Source organism: Aquila chrysaetos, chromosome 1 (assembly GCF_900496995.4).
Source record: "Aquila chrysaetos chrysaetos chromosome 1, bAquChr1.4, whole genome shotgun sequence".
In the NCBI taxonomy this organism is placed as follows: domain Eukaryota; kingdom Metazoa; phylum Chordata; class Aves; order Accipitriformes; family Accipitridae; genus Aquila; species Aquila chrysaetos.
The window spans coordinates 13,909,736-13,933,172 of NC_044004.1; the positions used below are offsets into that span (position 1 = coordinate 13,909,736).

Below are 23,437 nucleotides of genomic sequence, written 5' to 3' on the forward strand. Positions count from 1 at the left end.
GAACAGGAAAGCAGCTATGAAATTTCCCAATAATGTATTGGTTATTAGACTTTGTGGGACCGCAGAGAGAAAATTTTCTTTCTAGTTAGCCAGAATTCAGTTTAAAAACTACAGGCACTTGCCCATGAATAAGGGTATTTCTCAGCAGTGTGGGCCAAAACTCATTCTCAAGAAAGACATTAATTTCCCAGCCTTCCTTAGGTGCGTATCCTGAAGGATGCAGTCTCACCCTTTTGTTCAGCTGTCAGCAGATGGATAGATCACAGGAGCTGCTTTGAAATATTCTCTTCCTTTATTCTTCTGGTGAAAGTTTCAAGGTAAAGTGATCCTTTGGGTCAAGTCCAAATGAAATATACAGGGAGAAGGACAATTCTTTGTCTGCTTCTAGGGTTAGATATACTTTACTGGAAACATATTCACAGCCACTGCCATCCCCACCGAGACCCTGGACCTCAGGGCAGGAAGATTTTACAGAAGAGCTGAAGATGCCTGTTACAGATAGCAGGTCACAGCAACAAGCATAATTCTGCTAAGAGACTGAGAATTTAAAGACAAATAATAATGCAATGCCTGTGAAATGCCTGCTGCCTTTGCAGTGATGGTGATGCACGTCTGCAGGTCTGTGGCAGTGAACTGGTGTGACAGATTGCCACCCCAAGACAGGACTGGACAGGATGGGATGGCAATCAGCCATCACCGAGACATGGCCATTCAATCCCATCTCATTTTGTCTCTTTGCTTTTCATGCCTCTCCCCTGGTGCTGAGAAGAGGATCCTGGTTCAGAGGTGAGTGAGGAAAATATTAGCTGTGACAACCGACTTGCATAGCAGCACCAATTTGCTTAATGTGGCATCTCTAATTGAAACTGCAGCTCCACGGGAGCGATACAGTCAATAATTTAAGAATTAAGGTATGTGGAAAGCTGTATTAGGTTTGCGTAGCAAGGTTTTGGTAGTGGGGGTGCTACAGGGGTGGTTTCTGTGGGAAGCTGCTGGAAGCTTCTTCCCCTATGACTGACAGAGCCAATGCCAGCTGGCTTCAAGATGGACCCGTCGCTGGCCAAGGCCGAGCCCATCAGCGATAGTGGTAGCACCTCTGGGGTAACATATTTAAGAAGGGAAAAAAAACCCAACTGTGCAATGGCAGCCAGAGAGAGGAGTGAGAATATGTGAGAGAAACAGCCCTGCAGACCCCCAGGTCAGTGCAGAAGGAGGGGGAGGAGATGCTCCAGGCGCCAGAGCAGAGATTCCCCTGCGGCCCATGGGGAAGACCATGGTGAGGCAGGCTGTCCCCCTGCAGCCCACGGAGGTCCATGGTGGAGCAGATATCCACCTGCAGCCTGGGGAGGACCCCACACTGGAGCAGGGGAATGCCTGAAGGAGGCTGTGACCCCATGGGAAGCCCGCGCTGGAGCAGGTTTTCTGGCAGGACTTGTGACCCCGTGGGGGACCCACGCTGGAGCAGTCTGTGCCTGAAGGGCTGCAGCCCATGGAAGGGACCCACGCTGGAGCAGTTCATGGAGAACTGCAGCCTGTGGGAAGGACTCATGTTGGAGAAGTTCGTGGAGGACTGTCTCCCGTGGGAGGGACCCCACGCTGGAGCAGGAGAAGAGTGAGGAGTCCTGCCCCTGAGGAGGAAGGAGCGGCAGAGACAACACGTGATGAACTGACCCCAACCCCCATTCCCCGTCCTCCTGTGCTGCTGGTGGGGAGGAGGTAGAGAAAATTGGGAGTGCAGTTGAACCCAGGAAGAAGGGAGGGGTGGGAGGAAGGTGTTTTAAGATTTAGTTTTTATTTTCTCATTACCCTGCTCTGATTTGATTGATAATAAATTGAACTAATTTCTCCAAGTCTGTTTTGCCCATGATGTAATTGGTGAATGATCTCCCCCGTCCTTATCTTGACCCAGGAACCTTTCGTTATATTTTCTGTCCCCTGTCCAGCTGAGGAGGGGAGTGATAGAGCAGCTTTGGTGGGTACCTGGTGTGCAGCCGGGGTCAACCCACCACAAAAGGTAGTCTGGCTTTGCCTGATTATTGGGACCTGACAATAAACATTCTCAGACTGGAATAAGCATCTGGGAGGAGGCTCGTTCAGCCCTACCCTTCTTCTCACAGCAGCAAGCTTCCAGGAATCAGAGTGTGTGAGTTGCCAGGGAGCAACCGCAGCCTACACTGACCTCTCTGCTGGCTCATCTCTCTCCACCTATTCTTCATGCAAGATTTTTCTGCCAAAGTCCAAAACTCAGATTCACAAGAAGTCTAGTTAACCATACAGCTCTTTCATTCCCTGAAGGATGCCCCCCCAAAGGAAACTTAGCTGGTCATTCATTTGTGATCGCACAGCAGAATTTGCAGCCTTTAGTTAATCACCAAACCTCCCTACATAATGCATGGGGAAGGTGGGTGCCTAACACAGGGATCCACGGAACCCACTGTATTGAACACCAAGCTGTCTAGGCTAGTCACTAAGGTGCACCCATGACAGGAGTACATATTATGCCTGAGGTGGGACACAGGAAAATTATCTCCAGCTGAGTTTCACAACCCTGAGGTCTTCCCAGTGGATGGGTGCCTGATGGCCCCTGAAACACAGCAAGGGACAATCTGAATCTTAGCTAAATCTCTTACTGCCCTGTCTGCTTTACTTTCCCTGTTTCCAAAAAGGATATATGTATATGTACTTGCATATATGCATGCATATATATGTACATTTTACTCTGCAACCCTTGTGCTATTATGGAGACTCTATATGAAAATGGAGATCTTATAAGCAGTGAGAAAGCATAAAAGTACATACCCAGCCATCTCATCTAACAGAGATTCCCATCTCTCATAGCGGCCCATTTCAGACACTAGTGGACACTGTCAAAGAACAAGCCAAATGGAGACAAATGTCTGCTTTGGCATATCCTCCTCGCTTCTGACGTTTCCAGACATCCCAAACCAATGAGGGCGTCAGAGGTCTCACGTCTCATGGATCTTGATGCACTTTTTCCCATGAATTTCTCTAATCCTTTTCTGAATCTTTTCATACATTTAGCATCCAAAGCATCACTTGGCAATGGGCTGCATCACACAAAAAAGCATGGTTTGTTTTCTTTTAAACCCGCAGCCTGAAAACTTTGTGACATTGAGTTACCAGAAAGGGTGAATAATCATTGCGTAGTCATCTTCTCATTAAGTTTCATAACATACTATTATTTAACCAGTTTCAGTCTTTTCATTTGCCTCTTCTCTGAGTATAAACTAGTTCAAGTCTATGAAATCCTTCAATGTGAGCCATGCCACACCTCCAATCCTGTTTTTCTCTTTTTGCAACCATTCTCAGTCCTTTGTAACTTTTTTGGCATAAGGAAGCCAACTGTGCACAGAATGGAAGATGCGGGTGTATGTATATGAACATATATCTGTATACACACAATGACATCTTGATGTTCATTTCTCTATAGGTTTCTTTGCAGTTATGAGCTTTTTAACATGTTTTAGTTGTCCACTAAGCATTGTGCTATCCACAGTCTTTTCAAAATCTCTCTCCTTCATAACTGAAGCTAATTTAGAGTCTATTGTACTAAAGGTAAAGTTTAGATTATTTTCTTCCTAACGTATTTGCATTTATCAGTACTGAATTTCAGCTGCCATTTTCTTATTACCCTGCAACTCAGAACCATGACTATCACTATCTACTGCAGTCCTCTGCAGTCAGATTTAGTTTTGACTACTCTGGTATCATAAGTGGACTTTGTCACCTCACCATTCAGCTCCCTTTCCAACTCATTTATGAATATATTCAACAGATACACAAAGTATCAGAACGACTGACAATAATAATGTTATACCATTACTGGCTTGTTTCTGCGTTGCTTCAGCAACTGTCCCCAAAATGCTTTCCTAAACCAGGATGAGGAGTTCAGTCTTCATGACTCATTCTTAATTTAAGGAGAGTCGTAACAAATGAGAATTTATGCTAGTGAGGGACATGAAGAGAGATGAAGAGAAATCATGACGGTAACCCCCTATGGTCACTGAACAGTCATGACCTGTTATGCAGCCTTCATTTATCACAGATACGATTTGTTCCATGTAACCTATTAAAAAAATAAAAATCGTATATGGTGCTCAGAATCATACAGTTTTAGTTCCTCTCCAAAATCTGAGATGTGCAAATGAAGATTTTTCTTTTCTCTGCCTATGAATTGACTTTGATTAGTTTTTATGAGGTATGTTTGTGTTTAATTTTCTGTAAATGGCAATGAATTGCTGACCTACAGTGCTGAGGATCTGCATCTTATGAAGATCTGCATCTGCATGTTATCGTGATCCTCCCAGGACCACATTTCAGCACAGAGAATGCTCTGATATATGCACCGCCCCCCCCCCCGGCCCCCAAACTTTCATTCCCGAAGTTTAATGTCCATTTGGTGAAGTGTAGCCACTACAATGATGTGGTTACTTGCTTAGGAAAACTTTAGCCATTTTTCCTGGAAGGCTTTGAAAATGAGGTTCCAGATACTCATTAAACTTTTTTTTTTTTTTCCTCCATGAAACTGTGAAGGGAATACATTATTGAAATGATGGCTTTTGTATGACCACTCTTTTCTCAAAAAAAGTGAATCTGAAGGTATGCCTACAGAAAATTTACCATCTTGGACCTGCTATGCTCAAATCTTTAGTCAGCTTGGCTCACAAAGAAGAGAGTGACATTTGGACTGGTAATTCTAAGCCAGTAATAACGAGCAGGAATCAAAGGCAGAAGTGAAAGGGCTTGTGTGACCAAGCAGCAGTTATTAGTGCCCAAAACCAAACCAGGTTCAACCATGTTCAGAAAGGCATCTTTCTAATTAGGTGAGATTGCAGGAGCAATCTCCAAAAGCAGACTTATCCATTACAAAAGGGACAAGAAAGAGATCAGTGAAGAGCAGTGCAACCACTTGAAATGCCCAGAAAGAGATGGATCTAAACTGAATTAAGGTCAGCAAAAGTGGCAAGAAAAGAAAAGTTGTGCTGTAGACTCATCCAAAAAGCATTCGGATATTATGGGGATTATGGTAATATAAATATCTCCAGAGACAGTAAGTGACATATAATACCTATTAAGAAAAGTACATTCAATGAAGTATACTGCAAATCATTATGAATATTCAATTCCAGTCAAACCAAAATGAAAGAGAGCACTCAGGTATTCTGGATTTGAATCTGAAAAGACAATTGAAAGGAGAGAAAAGGAACTACAAAAAGAGAGATAATAAATTTAATGTTATAAAAAGTGCAGAGAATATTAAGCAAGCTTTTCACCTATGATATGGACAAAATCAGACCATGATTTTATACATCTTAATATGCTTAAAATATGCCCCCTCAACTTTTGCTGTTTATTCTGGGAACGGAGAGCTGTCTGTTCACCTAGAGCTGTTCAGTACCTTTTAGGAAAGAACAGGTATGGCCAAACAGTAGGAATTATAGTAGGAAAACAGAGGGAAATGTGCAGCAGCCATCTGACCCTTCAATTTCTGGCAGAATTTTTTAGTGTGGTTGCATTGAACAAATACTGAAAAGAGAAATAAGGTGTACTAGTAGGTTAGGAAAGAGGCAAGCCTGTTCACATCAATGGAGACTAGACAGCTGAATATCATAGCAATGCTATTGCATGATATTAATATTAATTAAAAAACCTCCAACTTCAAAATTATTAGTAACTTTTTGAAAGTTTCCACTAGAATTGTTAAAAACATGGATATTTTGCTCATTGCTCCATTGCATTTATTAAACTAGTTTTGCAGATTTCTAACCCATTTTCATGTACATTGGATATATGAAATACATATTCTACTCAGTAAAAGGTGGCTATATGATGTAACTTTCATGAGCAGGCTGATAATTTTGATGAAAAGTTTGTAAAGTGTCTAACTGAAGGATTATTCTGCTTGTGGAGCAGATATTTCCTGTGTTTTCTCCTCTGTTCTTTGTTTGCTCAGCTCTTTAATCTTAAAGACATCTTTCAGGGAGAAGTAGAGGCTCAGGAACAATAAAGAGTAAGAAATATGATTCCACTACAAGCAAATATTGAATCTATTTCTTAATTTTGGCTGTTTCAGGTTTTGGACATTCATAAACAGATGTAGATGTATGTGAAGATTTGTCTAGTGATAATGGCACAAAAATAGCAAAATAATCTGTGCTCAGATTTTTAATAAAGCTACGAAAAAACAGTGTGGCTTTACCCATACAATATTTCTTCCTCCCCCCCAAAAATTTGAAAATATAGCCTACAGCTTCTAAATGAGATCAAGTTCTTGAAAAATTGCTGGCAAGTCTATGGGAATACAAATTCAGATACTGCAGAATGTTTGATGCTGCATTTCTAGATATAATAAAGTATCTATCCATAGAAATAGATTTAAAACCAGAAAAAAAAAATCATTTGTCAACAAAAGGACCCAAACGAGTCCCTGAAATTATCTTCAGATCATATTCTCCAGCCAAGACCCAGTGCGGGGACCATTTTTAGATCACAGTTTATTTAGTTTATGTGTTCAAAACCAAGTAAGATATTTTACTGACAATCTTAAGAAGAATAGAAAACATTTCTTGCACCACATTCTAACTTGATTGTAAAAGGGTTTTCCTATGTTATTTTACTTTGGATCAGGTCAGTGTGTACCCCTCTCTTAAAGGTACTGGAAGATAGTGTCAATGTGGACAGATGACATTTATTCATGTCGTATCAAAAGACATATATGTATTTTAATTTGTAGCTCACATCCACTGAAATGTCGAAGTTAATAAGAATAAAGCCTTGAATGAAACAACACTTCAGCCACTCTGGTATCTGAAGCTCTGGAAAAATAAAATCAAGATAAAATCTGCTTACAGTGTAAGCGATTTCATTCTGGAGTCTTAATGTTTTCCTGCACAAATGAAGATGAAGGTATAAAGCTACCTCTTCAGAACAGCTTAGACATTTTACATGGAGTAGAAAGTATTTTCAACCCATGAATGTTGCACATCCCTAAAGCTGCTGTTCCATTATACGAGTGTCCCAAGAGCAAATTACATTGGGGGTGGAAGATGAACATGGCCCTTATTTAGTTTTCCTTAATCCTTTTATTAGAAGAATGGTGTATCATAGGAACGACCGTTGACTCGGATCACAGAAAGACTTTGGAACATTCAGTGTCCATTTTGCAGACATGAAAGCAGTATTCCCTTCAGATTTCACAGATTACCTAGAATGTTTTATAGGATTAACAGTAATGAGAACATGCCTAGCTAAACTGAAGCATAGAACTACACCTGGACTTCTTTTCTATAACCTCCATTTTTAGTCCACAGGACAGTCTTTTGCACTCATGCAAATATTAGGAAATTTTTTTTTTTTTTTTCATTTTCTGGAAACTTTGCTTGATAGGGTTGTTTTCTGGCTTTTTTTCTACAGAGTGACTGGGAATAGTTTGTAATCCCTCCATTCCTCCTCATCTCCCCAGTTACTTCTGAATAGCATCAACAGAAGACGCTCTGTGATCAGGAGTGTGTAAGTAAAGATACACAAATCTAACTTGTGTTACCCATTGCCGATAAGCACTGACTACACTTTTTTGTCCAGGAAGCCCTGTGCAATTAAATCCAATATATAAAGAAAACAGCTCATATCATGGTTCCAAGTTGTCCTTTCTTAATTCCTGATTTAACAAAACACATTTGCTCTATCATTCTGCAGTGTATGTTTGTGCTCTCTAACTGTATACAACATCTTACTTTTTAATTCTTCAAATCTTTCATCCTATCTCATAACTATTCAAACCATAGATATCAGCTACTTAGTTAAACTACAGTCCAGCCAAATAAATTGCATTCAAGGACAAGGTAAGACTTACCGAGAAGTTATGTTGCCTGAATGCTGCCAGTAAAGCCATATGGGAAAACATCAGCCTTTTTAACTGAGCCCACTCGTTTGAAAGTTTGGCTTAGCTGAAATGGACTCTGTCTTCCTCATGCACTCATCTTGCTTAAAACATTCCTATAAATACCAGTTTCCAACTACTTTAACTACAGAAAGCAATAGAAAAGTGAAAATGTGCACATTCTCTCTTTGCTGGCATTAACTGAAACTATTAAGTTACTTCTTTCAGTCACTTCAATTATTTTTTAATTCTTTTCAGCTTAGTAAGCCTTTTCTTTACCTCCCCCCCCCCCCCCTTATCTGCAATCTAAGAGTTTCTGAGAGTCTCCTGAGCTTCTTGGAAAGAAAATATGGCATATTTCAAGATTTGCAGTATCTGTTGCAGGATGAAATATATAAAGTGAAAAAGAGACACAGCCTGGAAGCATCAGCAAAACATTCAATAAAAACAGATTCTGCAGTTTTATGAGTATTGGATTGCAAGATGTTGTGGAACTAAGATGGTTAACATTACACTCTAACTACACATTACTACCTGAATTTATGTTGCTCAGTTAGAAACATCTGAAATTTTTCCTCAAATCCTTTTATTCTCATCTTTTCCCTTGAAAGATGGGCTAATTGTTTTGATTCACACTTTCTTAGGATTTATGTAGTGTTCTGTGCCACTGAAGTAAACTGTGCAGAAGGCTTAAATCACAATAAAATGTAGATTTTTGGAGCTGAATATAATGAATATTCATAAGGAGGTATGCAGATATTTTCAAATAGCTAGACTATATAAGCAATTCTGGTCTACGTAGAGGAACGTGGAGGAATATCAAAACATCCAGCTGTGTAAATCTGAGGCTGATTTAAAGACCTGCTTGGGATTGACACCTCACCTAATGGTACGATCATATATTATTGGATATTGTGTTTGTAGGAACAGTTAATGTCTTTCAGCATCTGCAGCTGTTCCTAAGAACTTCTTTGGCCATGTGGCTTTGGAAATCTGTGTAAGCACAGCCTCAGCCTCTACAATACAGCCTTGAGGGCATAGAAAGGTCTAAGGAAACCCACCATAAATTACTCTGGTGTATACTGTGTAGCCTCTTCTCTCCAGTATGATGACATCTCTGTCTGTCTGTCCTGGTTTCAACTGGGATAGAGTTAATTGTCTTCCTAGTAGCTGGTACAGTGCTATGTTTTGAGTTCAGTATGCGAAGAATGTTAATAACGCTGATGTTTTCAGTTGTTGCTAAGTAGTGTTTAGTCTAAAGTCAAGGATTTTTCAGCTTCTCATGCCCAGCCAGCGAGAAAGCTGGAGGGACTCAAGAAGTTGGCACAGGGCAGAGCTGGGGCAGCTCACCCAAACTGGCCAACGGGGTATTCCATACCATGGGACGCCACATCTAGTGTATAAACTGGGGGGAGTGGGGGCAGGGGAATCGCCGCTCTGGAACTAACTGGGCGTTGATTGGCAGGTGGTGAGCAATTGCATTGTGCATCACTTGTATATTCCAATCCTTTTATTATTACTATTGTCATTTTATTAGTGTTATCGTTCTCATTATTAGTTTCTTCTTTTCTGTTCTATTAAACCGTTCTTATCTCAACCCACAAGTTTTACCTCTTTTCCCGATTCTCTCCCCCATCCCACTGGGTGGGGGGAAGTGAGTGAGTGGCTGCGTGGTGCTTAGTTGCTGGCTGGGGTTAAACCACGACACTGTCATTGCTTTTATTTTGTTCCCATTAACTTGAATTCACTTTGCACTTCAAAAGTTTCACATCTGCTTCCCCCCCTTATTCATATTTTTATCTTTGAAAAGTATTACAGAAGTCTCTCCATGTCCTTCTTCAGCTCTAATACAATTTAAACAAGAAATGATTGTGATCTGGCTTTAGACAATGCAGGATCTGTTGTAGGTCTATACTAAATATTTTCCTTTTACCTTGTCAAAGCCAATCAAGTGATGACTGAAACACATGCTGTTCTGAATGAAGTGCATATGTTTTATCTTTTGCTTCCATTTTACTTGTACTCCATTTAAACTTCTCTTTGATCTTGCATCAGCCTCTCAGAGTCCTTTATAGCTTGTTGTTACTGTAGTTGTGCAATATGAAACAAATGAAAAAAACTTCCTATGCACTGCTAAAAAAGATTTAAGAGTAACACAGTAAAATCATGTCAAAAGAAATCGTTCAATGCTAGTGAACACACATAAAAGGATTTTGAAATTGTTTTACAAAATCTGGTATTTTATTTAATCTTTCAAAAATTGCTATATACTGGGTTTCCTTGATATATAGCTTTGGAGTAGGTGAGAGATTCATATCTGGAATGAACTAGTTGTATAAACAACTGCTTGGAAACACATTAAATTGATTTATCAATGTAATCTTTTTCTAATCTTGTTATTACAATCTTAATAATTTTGATTTTTGTGGGTTATTAAAACTCCTACAAAGTTCAGGCATTCCATAGTTCACTGAAAAACTTAGTCCCTTCTGAAAAACTTTTATGAGCTGACTTGGTCTGGCTTTTCTTGTTTATGGCTCTTACATAAACATATGGATCTCTTGCGCTAGAGATCATGCAAAATAACATGAAAAATCTGTCAGACCTTCCTTTTCTTTGTAAGTCCTCACTGTAGTTTCTGTGAGCAGTCAGTGTTGGGCATAGACATGTCCCAAAGATTGTAACAGGAAAAATAGGGTTATCTATGGCATAATTTCCTTCATGACCACATGTCAACTGTGCAAAGTTGACAATCCCTTTCCCAGTTTTAATTACGGAAGACAGTAATTACCTGCATTGTAAGCATTAAGTAATATAGTCACAACTTTTTAATTAATTTCTAACATTTCACAACTCCATTAGAAAGGCTTGCAGATATAATTAGGTCAAATAAAACCACTGAATATACTTGGATGAAATGCAATAATTTGACCAAAGACACAAACAACTCCCTTTTTATGAGCTATATCTGTTAATACAAACAGGTCCATAGTGTCTGCAACTCAAACACAGTGTACTATGTGAAATGCAGTGTATTAATTGGACCAGGAAGATTACTGACATCCTTGGGATTCAGACTTGTGTTCTATGAATTCTGGCTGAATCTTAGACTATGAAGCACTTGCTTCATGTGTGATATAGTTTTAATATTTAGCTCTGTTGAAATAAATAATGTTGAAATAAACTTTTTTATGGTGGTGAAGTATGAATAATGTTTCCAAGTCAGAACACCGCAGTTCGTATCATTAAAATTTCATGAGCTATCACTTCCCTTGGTTTTGTTCAAGTTGTGAGAAAGCAGCCCCTTGTATTGTATCTCCTTTGCTTAATTGCTAACAGTTTCTCTGGAGAGTGTCAGTGACATTTACCTTATGTCTCTAACATACTTTCACCACAAACACTGATGCTTGCTTTCAGAGACAGAACTAGAAAACCATCACACCAGAGACTGTAAGAGGAAGAAATCAATGGAAATCCAGCCTTTTAGCCCCTGCTGCTGTGATCATTAATCACTTTTCCTTAGACTGGGAGAAAAAAAAATGGTTCTCAAATTAATTTCAGTAGTGAATGCTAAACAGGCATTAAGAAATGCACTTACTTCTCTCTGTTGAATATGATGAATTCTTTCCTAACGGTTTCCAAGCACTGCTGCAGGTGTACGTTCTTTAAAAAACAGCATGAATAGGTTGATTAAAAAAGATGGAAAATCATATACAAAAATCACAACAACAGAAACGATACTGAACAAAAAGGCTTATGAATGAATACTATCAAAAGGCTTTTTGAAGACTCTTCAGAAGTGGGCCGTGATGGCACAATCAATCTTTCTTCCTTTTGGAAGAAGTTCCCCACAAAGAATTCCTGAGGACTTTTATGTCTGATAGCTCGAAGAACAGCTTGCATGAACATTCAAAATCATTAGGAGTAGCAACAGAATTTATAAAACCTCACTGAAATGAAAATTCAAGCCTGGAAAATGATTATTTCTTAATCTTCTCAGAAGTTTAGACTGTTTATACAATGAATGTTTCTACATGGGACACATTAGTCAAGACTGCAAGAGACAGCTTTAAAACATTTATGAATAATGAGCTTTTCACCGCATACTTTTCATTTTTGGTACTAGGAGTGGATAAATACTCCTTGTAACTATCTGTCCGTGTGTGGGAAGCATATTTGCCAACTGGCAACACTTTTTCATGCTTGAAAAGAGCATCTGTGAGAATCTTAAAAATTATTATAACTTAAACATGCTGTTACTATTTGACAGAAATAAATGGTTACTTTTCATCTTGCTTTGGAGATGAGTTATGCTATATGTAAAATGACAGACATAGAGGTCAAGTCTATTTTCAGAGATGATAAAGCTGAACTTAAATGAGTTTGTCTATTAAACAGTGTAAATGAAATGACACTGACTGCAGTCACAGTCCACAGCTTACCAGTGGGCAGGTTTCCTTAGCTCCATCTTTGGATTTGTTTTTGGCAAGTCGCTTTTTCTTTTTATGGAGAGGCTTGGACTCTAAAATCATTTCTTCAAGTTCAAATGTAGGATCACAGTTCAGTCTTCCTTTCTGGTACAAAAGGATTCAAAGTTACTCTTTGAAGCACCCTTGTGTTTTTGTAGTTTGCCTGGCAAGTGTTAATAGCATTAATAATGATCCTGCTTCCCAACCACATCTGTAAAATGAAAACTGTCTTTTTAGGCCTGGAGTGATGCTTGAAGTTTAAATAAGGGAGGTAAGATAAAAATCATATTATAAAGCAATTATAAAGAGTTAGATCCTCTTCCTAGTTATATACAGATGTACTGCTAGAGTGACTACATTATGTCACCCCAATGAGAGAGATTAATCTGGCCCAGAGTCTTCATCAAAATATCAGTTAGTGCTGTGGAGCATAAATGGCAACTGTAATAGTGCAGGAAGGATGGGGAGTACCTCTAAGACCTTATTTGTTAAAACCTGATTTTCTGGAGTTACAGGTATTCAGTTACCTAGCTCCTGTCCATGATAACAAAGGAAGGAGCAGGCCTTTTTTGGTTAGCAGCGTTTGTATCAAAAAATGGTTCATAGAATCATGGAAAGGACCTCAAGAATCATCTGGTCCAACCTTTCTTGGCAAAAGCACGGTCTAGACAAGATGGCCCAGCACCCTGTCCAGCTGAATCTTAAAAGTGTCCAATGTTGGGGAATCCAGCACTTCCCTGGGGAGACTCCTGGAGAAGAGAAGGCTCCGGGGAGACCTTATAGCAGCCTTCCAGTACGTAAAGGGGCCTACAGGAATGCTGGAGAGGGACTTTTCACAAGAGCATGTGGTGATAGGATGAGGGGTAATGGCTTTAAACTGAAAGAGGATAGATTTAGATTAGATGGAAGGAAGAAGTTCTTGACTGTGAGGTTGGTGAGGCACTGGAACAGGTTGACCAGTGAGGCTGTGGATGCCCCATCCCTGGAAGTGTTCAGGGCCAGGTTGGATGGGGCTTTGAGCAACCTGGTCTAGTGGAAGGTGTGCCTGCCTATGGCAGGGGCGGTGGAACTAGATGATCTTTAGTGTCCCTTCCAGCCCAAATCATTCTATGATTCCATGATTGTTCCAATGGCTGATTGTTCTCATTGTGAAAAATTTTCCTCTTGTGTCCAGTCGGAATCTCCCCAGGAGTACCTTGCACACATTACCCCTTGTCTTTCCAGTGTGACTCCTTGTAAAAAGGCAGTCTCCATCTTCTTTGTAGCCACCCTTTAAATACTGGAACATGGTGATAAGGTCTCGCCTAAGCCTTCTTTTCTCAAGGCTGAACAAACCCAGTTCTCTCAGCCTTTCCTCCTATGGCAGGCTTCCCAGTCCTTTAATCATCTTTGTGGCCTTTCTTTGGACCCTCTCCAGACTGTCCACATCTTTTTTGCATAGTGGGGACCAAAACTGAACACAATATGCCAGGTGTGGCCTGACAAGCGCTGTGTAGAGTGGGATAATGACTTCTTTACCTCTGCTGGATCTGATGCCCTTGTTGATGCAACCCAGCATCCTGTTGGCTTTCTTTGCCACAGCAGCACACTGTTCACTCATATTGAGCTTGTTGTCCACCAGAACCCCCAGGTCCCTTTCCACAGAGCTGCTCCCCAGCTGGGTAGATCCCAGCCTGTGCTGCACTCCTGGATTATGTTTTCTCATGTACGAGACCTTACACTTGTCCTTATTGAACTTCATAAAGTTCATGCTAGCTCACTCTTCAAGCCTATCCAGGTCTTCCTGCAGGGTGGCTCTCCCTTCCAAAGTGTCCACTTCCCCACTGAGTTTGGTAACATCAGCAAACTTCATCAGGGTACACTTGATCCCATCATCCAGATCACTTATGAAGATATTAGCATTGGGCCCAATACCATTCCCTGGGGGACCCCACTTGTGACAGGTTGCCAGTTTGAAAAGGAGCTATTTATCATCACCCTCTGGGTACGGCCTGTCAGCCAGTTCCCCACCCACCACACTTGCCTAGACCATAACACATTGGTTTCTCTAGGAGGAGGCTGTGGGAAACTATATCAAAAGCGTTGGAGAAATCCAGGTAGACAATGTCCACTGCTTGCCCCACATCAACCGAGCAGGTTACTTTATCATAGAAGGCGATCAGGTTTGTCAAGCACGATTTGCCCTAGGTGAATCTGTGCTGGCTTTTCCCGATCACATGCTTCATTCCAATCTATTATGCTTTTTCTACTCTATCCAATCTATTATGGTTTTTCTTACCTGTTACTTACATTACTTAAATAATCTGCATTCTCCATTTTTTCTGTTAATTTGTGATGCTTGAACCAAGTCTTAAGATTCTTTGTTGTATCAGAAAGTCCTTTTTTAAGCAGGATGATTGGAAACACTTTTTCTATGTGGTTGTTTCCTTCCTTGATTCTTTTCAGATTCTTCCTTAATTCTTTTCAGGTTCTTGATTCTTTCAGATCTTTTCAGCATAAAAGTTTACAGGAGCATAGTTTATGCCTTTTTTTTAGTTCTATTCATTAGTGCAATAAAGCCACCTCACGACAACATTTGGGATGAACTCTTCCTCTCATATTTAGGGATAAGAGGTAGGGTATGGCCAGAAATCTATGGTTCAGCTGAACCCAACACATTTTTAAAAAGTCACAACTTGGCATCCTAGTTACTGGATCAGTGTTTTGCTACTCCTGTCATCAGAAGAACAGGAGTTCCTTTCTTCTCCTCATTCTCTCAAAGCATTTAAAAAAAAATTGCAAACAATCTGAATTGTGTGGTGGAAGATCTTAAAAGCAGCCTGTTTTCCTCTGGGACTTTCAAGAATTCAATCACACCTTTATCACCATCAAGGTGGAAGTACTAACATAAGTCATATATAAATGGCAAATATTATTTAGCAACCAAAGATGCTAAGCAGTAAAACCACATCAGAAACCACTTGTATAACTTGTGGTGTCTTATAATGAAACATTTGATTTAGAGATCACTCCATCATTTTTATTCCTAGCAAAGTCTGTATACTCAAAGTATAATATTAAGCTCTCTGATGCCTTTTCCTGTATACTATCCAGTCAGTTTTAGTAATTTTTTTTTAATGGAGGTTTATAGCTTATTTACATTTATTTATAAATAAATAATTCTTTATATTTGATCAATATCTGTTCCTTTCTTGAGCATGTACAGTTTTAAGATTTGTTTGAGCACTTAAAAAATACATCACTTAAATTCTGAAGCTTTAAAAATGAACACAAATTACATTTAAATAATTTCTTGCTTGCTTTATCAAATATTTAACAATACAAAAAAACTACTAACAATTTATGACTCCAAGCTGAATATAAAGAAACTAGCTAAACCATAAAGAAACACATGTACTAGTTAAGTAAAAACGACGTTTCTCAAACTACAGAGGGAGAAATTAAACTATGGGACCTTCCTACCACAGGCCTCCCGCATGCCCTCTTGCCTGCAGAAGGCAGGCAAGCTCCTGACAATAATGGCAAGTTGTCAAAATTTATAAAACTCTCTAGTTACAAAACTCTCCCTAGATCACAGTGTATGTTGGCCCCAATTCACCCTCTCACCAAAGCCTGAAAACCAACAAATATTTTGTTGTGTGGCCCTGGCTTAATCAGTGAAGGTTTTGCTGGTGCAACAGAGAGAGAAGTTTTTGGAAAATGCCTGGCCAAACTTGGTCTCATGAAAAGGTAAAGTTTACTATAAAAAGAAGTGTTGTGCTAGAAAAGATGCTTTGACTTTTACCTTCTCACTTTTTTTTCCTAACACACCTGATTGACCAGGTGGAACAAGCTCTGCAATATCAGCCTCTATCCTGAAGTGTCTGGTAGAGCTTGTAATGGGACTTTCAGATTAATCTTTTATCTAACGTTACTTAGTAACTTATCTGAAAGTTACATTTATCTAAAGTAACTTTTAACTCCTATTGTCTTTTAAACATATAATATTATTTTGCCTCCAATATTACAGATTTCCCTGCAATATTACAGATTCCCACCAAAACACAAATAAGGTGAATCCAAATGTGAGAAGAATAGCTGTCTTTGAACACATGTTTAATGGCAGACAGTTCAAAGTATTTCAAGAGGACTTCCTCTTTTCTCAGTCTCCATCACATTCAACATTGTCAACATCAACCACAGAGACAGGCGACTTGGCTAATAGAACAGACACATAGGTTCCATAATTGCTTCTGAAATTACATTTAAAATTACTTTTTTCACCATCCTTAAGAAGTCAGGAAACTTATCTATACTCTCTCAGGAGCAAGGTACTCTCAAAACAACCTAAATCCAGGTGGAAAAAAGCAAACAGCCACATGAGAACTGTGAATTAAGGAGTTAGGGTTACTTGTCTGTAGCCAGATGCAGACCATCACACATTTATCACAGAATCATGGAATCGTTTAGGTTGGAAAAGACCTTTAAGATCCAACTGTCAACCCACCACCACCACGCTCACTAAACCATGTCCTGAAGTGCCACATCTAACGCGTGTTTTGAACACCTGCAGGGATGGTGACTCCACCTCTTCCCTGGGCACTTGGTGTGCCCCAGCTCTGGGTAGGCTGGGCGTAAGCCAGCTGGATGTGGAAAACTTGCAGGCCCTTTATTAGGTCCTATGACTACAGCTGAACTGCCATACCTCACTGCTTAGGAGGCAGGCTTAGCAGGGTGGCACACATCGCATTAGTTGGCTGTACACTGCTGGACCAAAGCGGGCTTAAGTCCAGTCCTCAGGAGCAGAGTTAAGATGGAGGATATGGCCCTATGAATTCAAGCTTGAGTGGGAGCAAGGAGGAGACCAAGGAGATGTCTGGGGAAAGGAAACCACTGGAGCAGCAGCAGGAGCAGAGAACAGACTTGCCATAGGCAGGTTTCAGTAGCCAGTTTTGCTGAAGCAGATTGAAGTCCTCTCTTTTGACTTGAAGTCCTAAGACATGTACCTAGGCACGACTGTGCTTTGCAGAGTCTGGGACTCTCCTGGATCCCCATGTATGTTGTACCTTTGAGTATGGGGAACTGGATCCCTCTTGTAAAATACAAAGCAGGGTTGTGAAGTTTCCCGCATGCTGACAGTTGCGGATTAAACTTTCAGCTAGGAATAGGAGGTCTAAATAATCTGTTGAGTTTTGTCTGAGAAGGAGTCAGCCCACACCTACGATATCTCAGAGAGCAGCTCTAACTTGAAAAAAAGGAAAAGAGGAAAAGCAGTCTCCATTCATCTTGTAGATCCACGCCACCACAGAGAATGGAGTTCACGGTCCACCAGGCCAGGGAGGAGCTTTGTTCTGCAGTGCTTTCCTTAGGGTGGCAACCTGGGCAAGCATAGAGGAAGGGCCTGGCATGGCACAGCAGTTATTCCAGCTGCAGGGACATTGAGTAAGAGGGAAGAAGTCCTGGTCTTGGTTTGGCAGATATGGCATTCACTTCTCAAGCTTTCAGCTTGCACCACCATTGAGCCACAACATGAAAGGAAGGAATTTCAGCCCTGGTGAACATTGCTCTGAAGTGCCTAAGAGGGTCCTGCCTTTCTCTCCACCCATTGTGCTAGTTACCTGCTGTATTCCTGGTCTTTCCCCAAGCTCCCTGAGGGAAGCCCTGCTTGTCCACCCATAGCTTTCATCTCCTGCAGGACGTTGCTTCCAGGAAAGGCTCTGGTCAGGTGCCAAGGAGCACAGCAAACACTGCCAGCTCTGTCTTGGCAACCCACCCGGCTGCCTTTGCTCCATTAGGCAATGCCCTCTCGCCCTCAGCTTCTGCAGGGCTCGATCCTGCCCCCATCAGGTTTAGCAAGAACTCTAATGTGCGCCTGGATGAGAACAGGATCTAGGTATTCCCCCTTCCTCATCTTTCTTTACAGCTGCATAAAAAAAGAATATAAACAAACCTTAGTATGCTACAGATGTATTGTTTGGAGAAGAATTATGGTGTAATATGACTGAACAAAGGGGAGAAGCATGTTAACACTGAAGTCATTGCTTTTTATTCGTGGTCCTCAAATCCATTTAGCTTACAAATGATCAAAATGGAAATATTCAGAAAATACCAACAAAATGGAACCACAGTAAAAAAGAAACCACCAGATTCCCTCACAGAATCTGGATGTTTTAGAGTAGGAAACTGTCACAAAGGAAATAGGTCAGTCTTTTGGAACAGTTTTTTTTAACTGAAAAAGGAACAGCACAACAGGGATATTAAAAAGTCTTGCAAATGTTACTCGGATGCCTAACTTTAAGAGCAGCAGCAATCTTCTTGGTATTCTTTGGCTCAGAGTTAACTCTGACAATCATTTGCTCTAACAGCTGAAATGCAAAGTCTGGAAAATGTTTTTTTTATTCGAAAGGCAACAAAGAGTGAACGAAGGGTAATTAGATTTTGTTGTGATCTAATGAAATGGGCCAAATTTTCCCTTAGCTGTGACTGAATAAATGAAAGGAGAATCCAAAGTAAAGCTTCTGTGAGAAGTAAATCATTGAAGAGCAATACATGCAAGCATAAACAAGTAAAACGGCAATGATAATTAAAGTCGGAATTTGCAAACACAGTTCACCTGGAATATCGACTTACATTAGGAACAAAGCCTGGGGTCACAGCTTTCTCTAAAACAGCATCCCAGTTGACATCAGCTAGGTATGGAGAGTTTTGGATGTCTGCAAGGCTTGAAAGACGGCACTCCGGGTCCTTAGTAAGGAGCTGTGATGAAGCACAAGGCATTTTCTAAGGGACTGGATGCCATATGAAAGAGTAAACGTATCACATGCATAAATTGTATGATACACAATTTTGAGTAAGAAAATGGCTAGGGAATCTTCTAACACCTCCTGCAAGTCCCAGTCTAAAAAAAATAAAAGTAATAACTCATAAGATATGAAAATAATTTAACTGCCACCAGATGGCTGTTGCAGGCACAAAGTGTATAAATGTATTAGTAATTGTCCTGAACAGTAATAAAAGTCTGTTTACAAATACACAAGAGTCCAAGTGACATGAAGCATCACAGTTCAATGCCCCCTAACAATTTGTATTTCATCTTTAATTTATTGCAAGATATAGTTACACTGAGCATCCTGGCAGCAATTAAAATTAACCACCTCATTGCTCCATCTATCAAAAATAGATTGCTCATTGCTGCAAAGGAAATTGATCTTGTATTGCTCTATTTACACATTCACAAACATCTCCTGCTCAAATATCAGTACTGATAGTCTGAAATACCTAAAAGAGACAGATGAGCCTTGCAGCATGGCCAGAAAATTAAACCAAACAAATAACTGGGATTTGAGGAAGAAAGTGAGTTCCAGGGTTGTGATGCATTCAGAAAGAACTCTGTTTAGTGACATTTACAGCAAGTGGCTCTACTTTTCTTTTTGCAACTATAGCACCATGGGACAGGGAGAGTTACAGCCCTTTTCATCTCTAAGCTCCCTGGCTGGAAACTGTGGCAGAAATCCAGAGGGCAGAGTGGTCCTTCCTTCCCTCTCCCACATGCACAGCTAGGGCTGGAGAGGATGAGGCCAAGGCACAGAGTGGGACTTACTGATCCCCAAATTTTGCTATCACTAGTGAATCAGTTTTAAAATAAACAAAATATTAGATTTCTATTTCTCTGAGGCCACGAAAACCCTGAGTCTAAGCCTAAGAATAATCCAGCTTCTCAAGAGAAAATACTGCACCACCCACGTACAGGAAAATCTAGGAATAAGCACTGCTTTCTTACCCTTGAAATTTCGGCTACCTAATGTGTGTGCTTGCCTGATGCCTCTGCATTGTTGGGGGGGCTTCTGGAAGAGGAGAGAAGAGCGGACAGAAGGTGTTTGTGCTTTCTTACCTTTTTCAGTAGTGCTATCATGCCCTTGCACCATGCAGATGAGTAGTGAACTCTTTCTATCTTGAACATGTTGAGTATCTCATCGATGGGGGTGGCTGAATGAATTTCATAGGGCCTCTGGGATAAAGTTAAATCAATATCAAGTCAGCAAGAATGGATAAAAGAGTGTAGACAATTCACATTTTCCTGAGCTCAGTATTGTTTATGCTGGAAATATCAAAACCACCAAAACATCTTATAACAATTTTGAGGCTAATCCTTCTTTGCGTGTGTGCTTTTCTTTGGTCATAATGAATGTAATTACTCATAGATGTATTTCCTGTGCAAATTTTTCTCTCATGAAAAGAAGTATCAGTTCAAATGAGATGGCTGCATAATTTTGTTCCTGGGACATTCTGTGTGAACTGTGGATTATTTACCATTTTTTACATGTAGTACTAGAATGTACTTGTGATCTAAACTGACAAAATGGAAAAGTGGTGGCTGAAGGGAGCTTTGTCATCCTGATTTTACTGAGTAGTAGATAGAGAAATTAAAAAATGCTTACCAAAATCTGTGTAAGAACCACAGTAAAAAAGTACTCTGCAAATCCCAATCCTTCTCCTTTTCCCTTTTTGAAATCTAAAATTAACTCATTACATGGAACTATGGATTAGATGGACCTGCTGTCCTGTTTTTGTGCCTAAATTCTTCTATAGGTGAAGAGAAGCCCTAGTCTTCACAGTGCTTTGTTCATGAAGATTACTGTGATTTATCTTTTACTAAACGTAGCATTTGGAAATGAAAGTATGACATATAAATTTATATTCTTATTATTGTGCACATATTTTTTTAAAGACTTGTATTTGTGAAGCAAGTTGTTAGAATGATACTCTATGTTGATGTATTTTTTTAAACACAGATAGACTGTGGATTGCTTGTGAATTAAGTTGTACTCAGCAGATGACAAATATGTGATCTGTGATACGAGATCTGGAGCCAAAAGCCATCATAGCAGCAGTGTGCGAATTGATGCACCATAATTCATACACAATATAGAGTTACCTCAACAGCAAAGGGCAGACACTCATTACCTTCACTAAGAACTGAATCATCCCTTGACTTTTGCTAGCATGTACGGGTACAAGATCATAATTTAAGAATATTTCTAGGTGTTAGTTATATAATCTGATAGCAAATTAGAGCCACTCTTCATAAAGGCCCAGAAGATATTCTTATTTTGAGAAGATTCATGCACATGTTTAACTTTGAGCATGTGTATGAAACCAACTCCATTCCAAGTCATTGGGATATTCTAAAATTAAATCCAAGTATTGCTTAAATCTTTTTGCTTTGATTCGCATTCTGTTAGTCTGTTGTCATTTAGCTATATCATGTCCATATGAATTCAACAGGACCTAAGTGCATGCTCTGAATACATAATATTCTTGAATCAGGTTCAAAACTGTCATTTGAAATAGTCTGTCATATGCTTTTCCCTACCCGTGGTAATGCTGTCATAAAACAGCTATTAAAAACAAAAGGTTAACATTCTGTCTGTTGTCAAGAAGTAACCTACTGCTGATTTAGACTTGATATAACAATGTGACCAATATGATCATTGAGCCAGAATTTACACCAATTGTTGGAAATGGTGACTTAGCTCTAAAAATAGCAACTTTAAGGAATAATGACTCTTTGAAAGAAGTAAAAAGTGAGAATAAAAATAGGAAAGTTTTTCTGTTAAGGATGTTTCTGCACATGCCTTCTTCCTCACTGGAAAAATCCTTAAAAACCTCACCTAATTTTAATTATTAGCATTCTGCAATCTTACTTGATTTTTTTAGATTTGCTGAGATTTTTAATATTGTTCTTAGTTAATTTGAACTGTAAATACTCATAGAAATGGCCATTATATGCTTGGTCTTTTGAGATCCTTCACACCTATATTGCCCATATTTTTCAGCTATTCAGTCCACTTGAGCATCAGACCCCTTCTGTTTTATTTTGTGAAAAAGGAAAAACAAAATCTGCTTTGTCTTTGTTCATGACGTTTTACCAAAGTTCCTTGTAAACCATGCACATCACAGTGAAAGTCGAAGTCCAAGAATCCCACTTACAACCTCTTTCCTTCACTTTGCCTCTGTTGAGAGCATGTTATATAGAGTTAGTGTAATATTTTAGCAGTTGTTTATGGCTTGGGAAAAGACTGACGTGTCATGGTTTGCATCATGCAGTTTAATTTCCTGAACTTGGGGAAAAGACGAACATTTCATGCAAAGCTTTATAAACTTGTGGTTTTGGTTGTCTTTTACTGGCAACTGGCTAAGGAGAGAAATGTGCCTGCAACTTAGAGAGAAATGTTAGCGCTACTGGGCACCACCAAAAAACGGCCCAGACAGCTCTGTACTGGACGCAAACTAAAACGATCAAAATAACTCCTCCTTTTTAACGCTCCTTCCTTTCCTCTTGCCTTCCCCATGCACTAACAGGCACCACGCTCCGACTGGAGAAAGTCCTATCTCCGGGTGGCCCTGCCCAGCCCAACACCTTCCCCTTTCCCCGGGGCTGCACCAAGCGCCCACCCCGCTGCTCTGGGGCGATGGGGCTCTCTTCTCGCTGCTGAACAAAGTGCTGGGGGGGAGCGTGGAGGAGGAGGGGGCTGCCTGCCTGCAGGTTTAGCTTGCAGCCTCGTACGCGCAAGCCACCTCTTCGCGGCCATCTGCACGGGGCTGCTGCAGCAGACGGAGCTTTGGAGCTCACCGCTGCTGCAGACGGCAACATGCCTCCAGGTTAAGCACATTTCCTCAACCCGCCCCTACTTCTCTTGTCATCACTCCTGTCAGTTTAGGCCTTGTCTAGACTAGAAAAATACAGAAATGCAGTTCGGGAAAAAACACACCTTTTCCTAGGCCGTACAAAGGCATGGGCTGCCAAGCCATCCTCTGGCTTGCTCAGTGGGCAAGAGCTGCTCTTCAGGAGAAAGCAAGCAGCTGGCTTGGTTGACTGGAGCATAGACAGATGGCAATGTTTTTATTAAAAAAAAAAAAAAAAAAATTGATTCAGTCTCAGCTTTGCTTTGTCTATAGCCAGATAGACTTATTCAGAGAAGACTGTACAGATCTTGGCAAGTGGATACCATTCTATATGATTTTTCATTTATAAAGTGACCAGGTATCTTTTGTGATTAGTCTTGGGAGTTCAGCTTTCCTTGCACAA

The 23,437-nt window shown here is 40.2% G+C and overlaps 1 protein-coding gene across 7 annotated transcripts in view; it reads right to left on the reverse strand.

The window, feature by feature from the left end:
* Positions 1-23,437, reverse strand: part of STK32B (serine/threonine kinase 32B) — a 183,051-nt gene that overhangs the window by 15,663 nt on the left and 143,951 nt on the right. For all 7 annotated transcript variants that reach the window (XR_003925229.1, XR_003925214.1, XR_003925218.1 and 4 more), the window contains 4 exons: positions 20,240-20,356; positions 18,979-19,104; positions 12,343-12,474; positions 11,499-11,563 (listed from right to left, as the gene is read on the reverse strand). Coding sequence is in view for 3 of the 7 variants with exons in the window: in XM_030026967.1 (XP_029882827.1) it covers positions 11,499-11,563; positions 12,343-12,474; positions 18,979-19,104; positions 20,240-20,356 (440 nt within the window). In the remaining 4 variants the exon portion in view is untranslated. The remainder of the gene's footprint in view (positions 1-11,498; positions 11,564-12,342; positions 12,475-18,978; positions 19,105-20,239; positions 20,357-23,437) is intronic.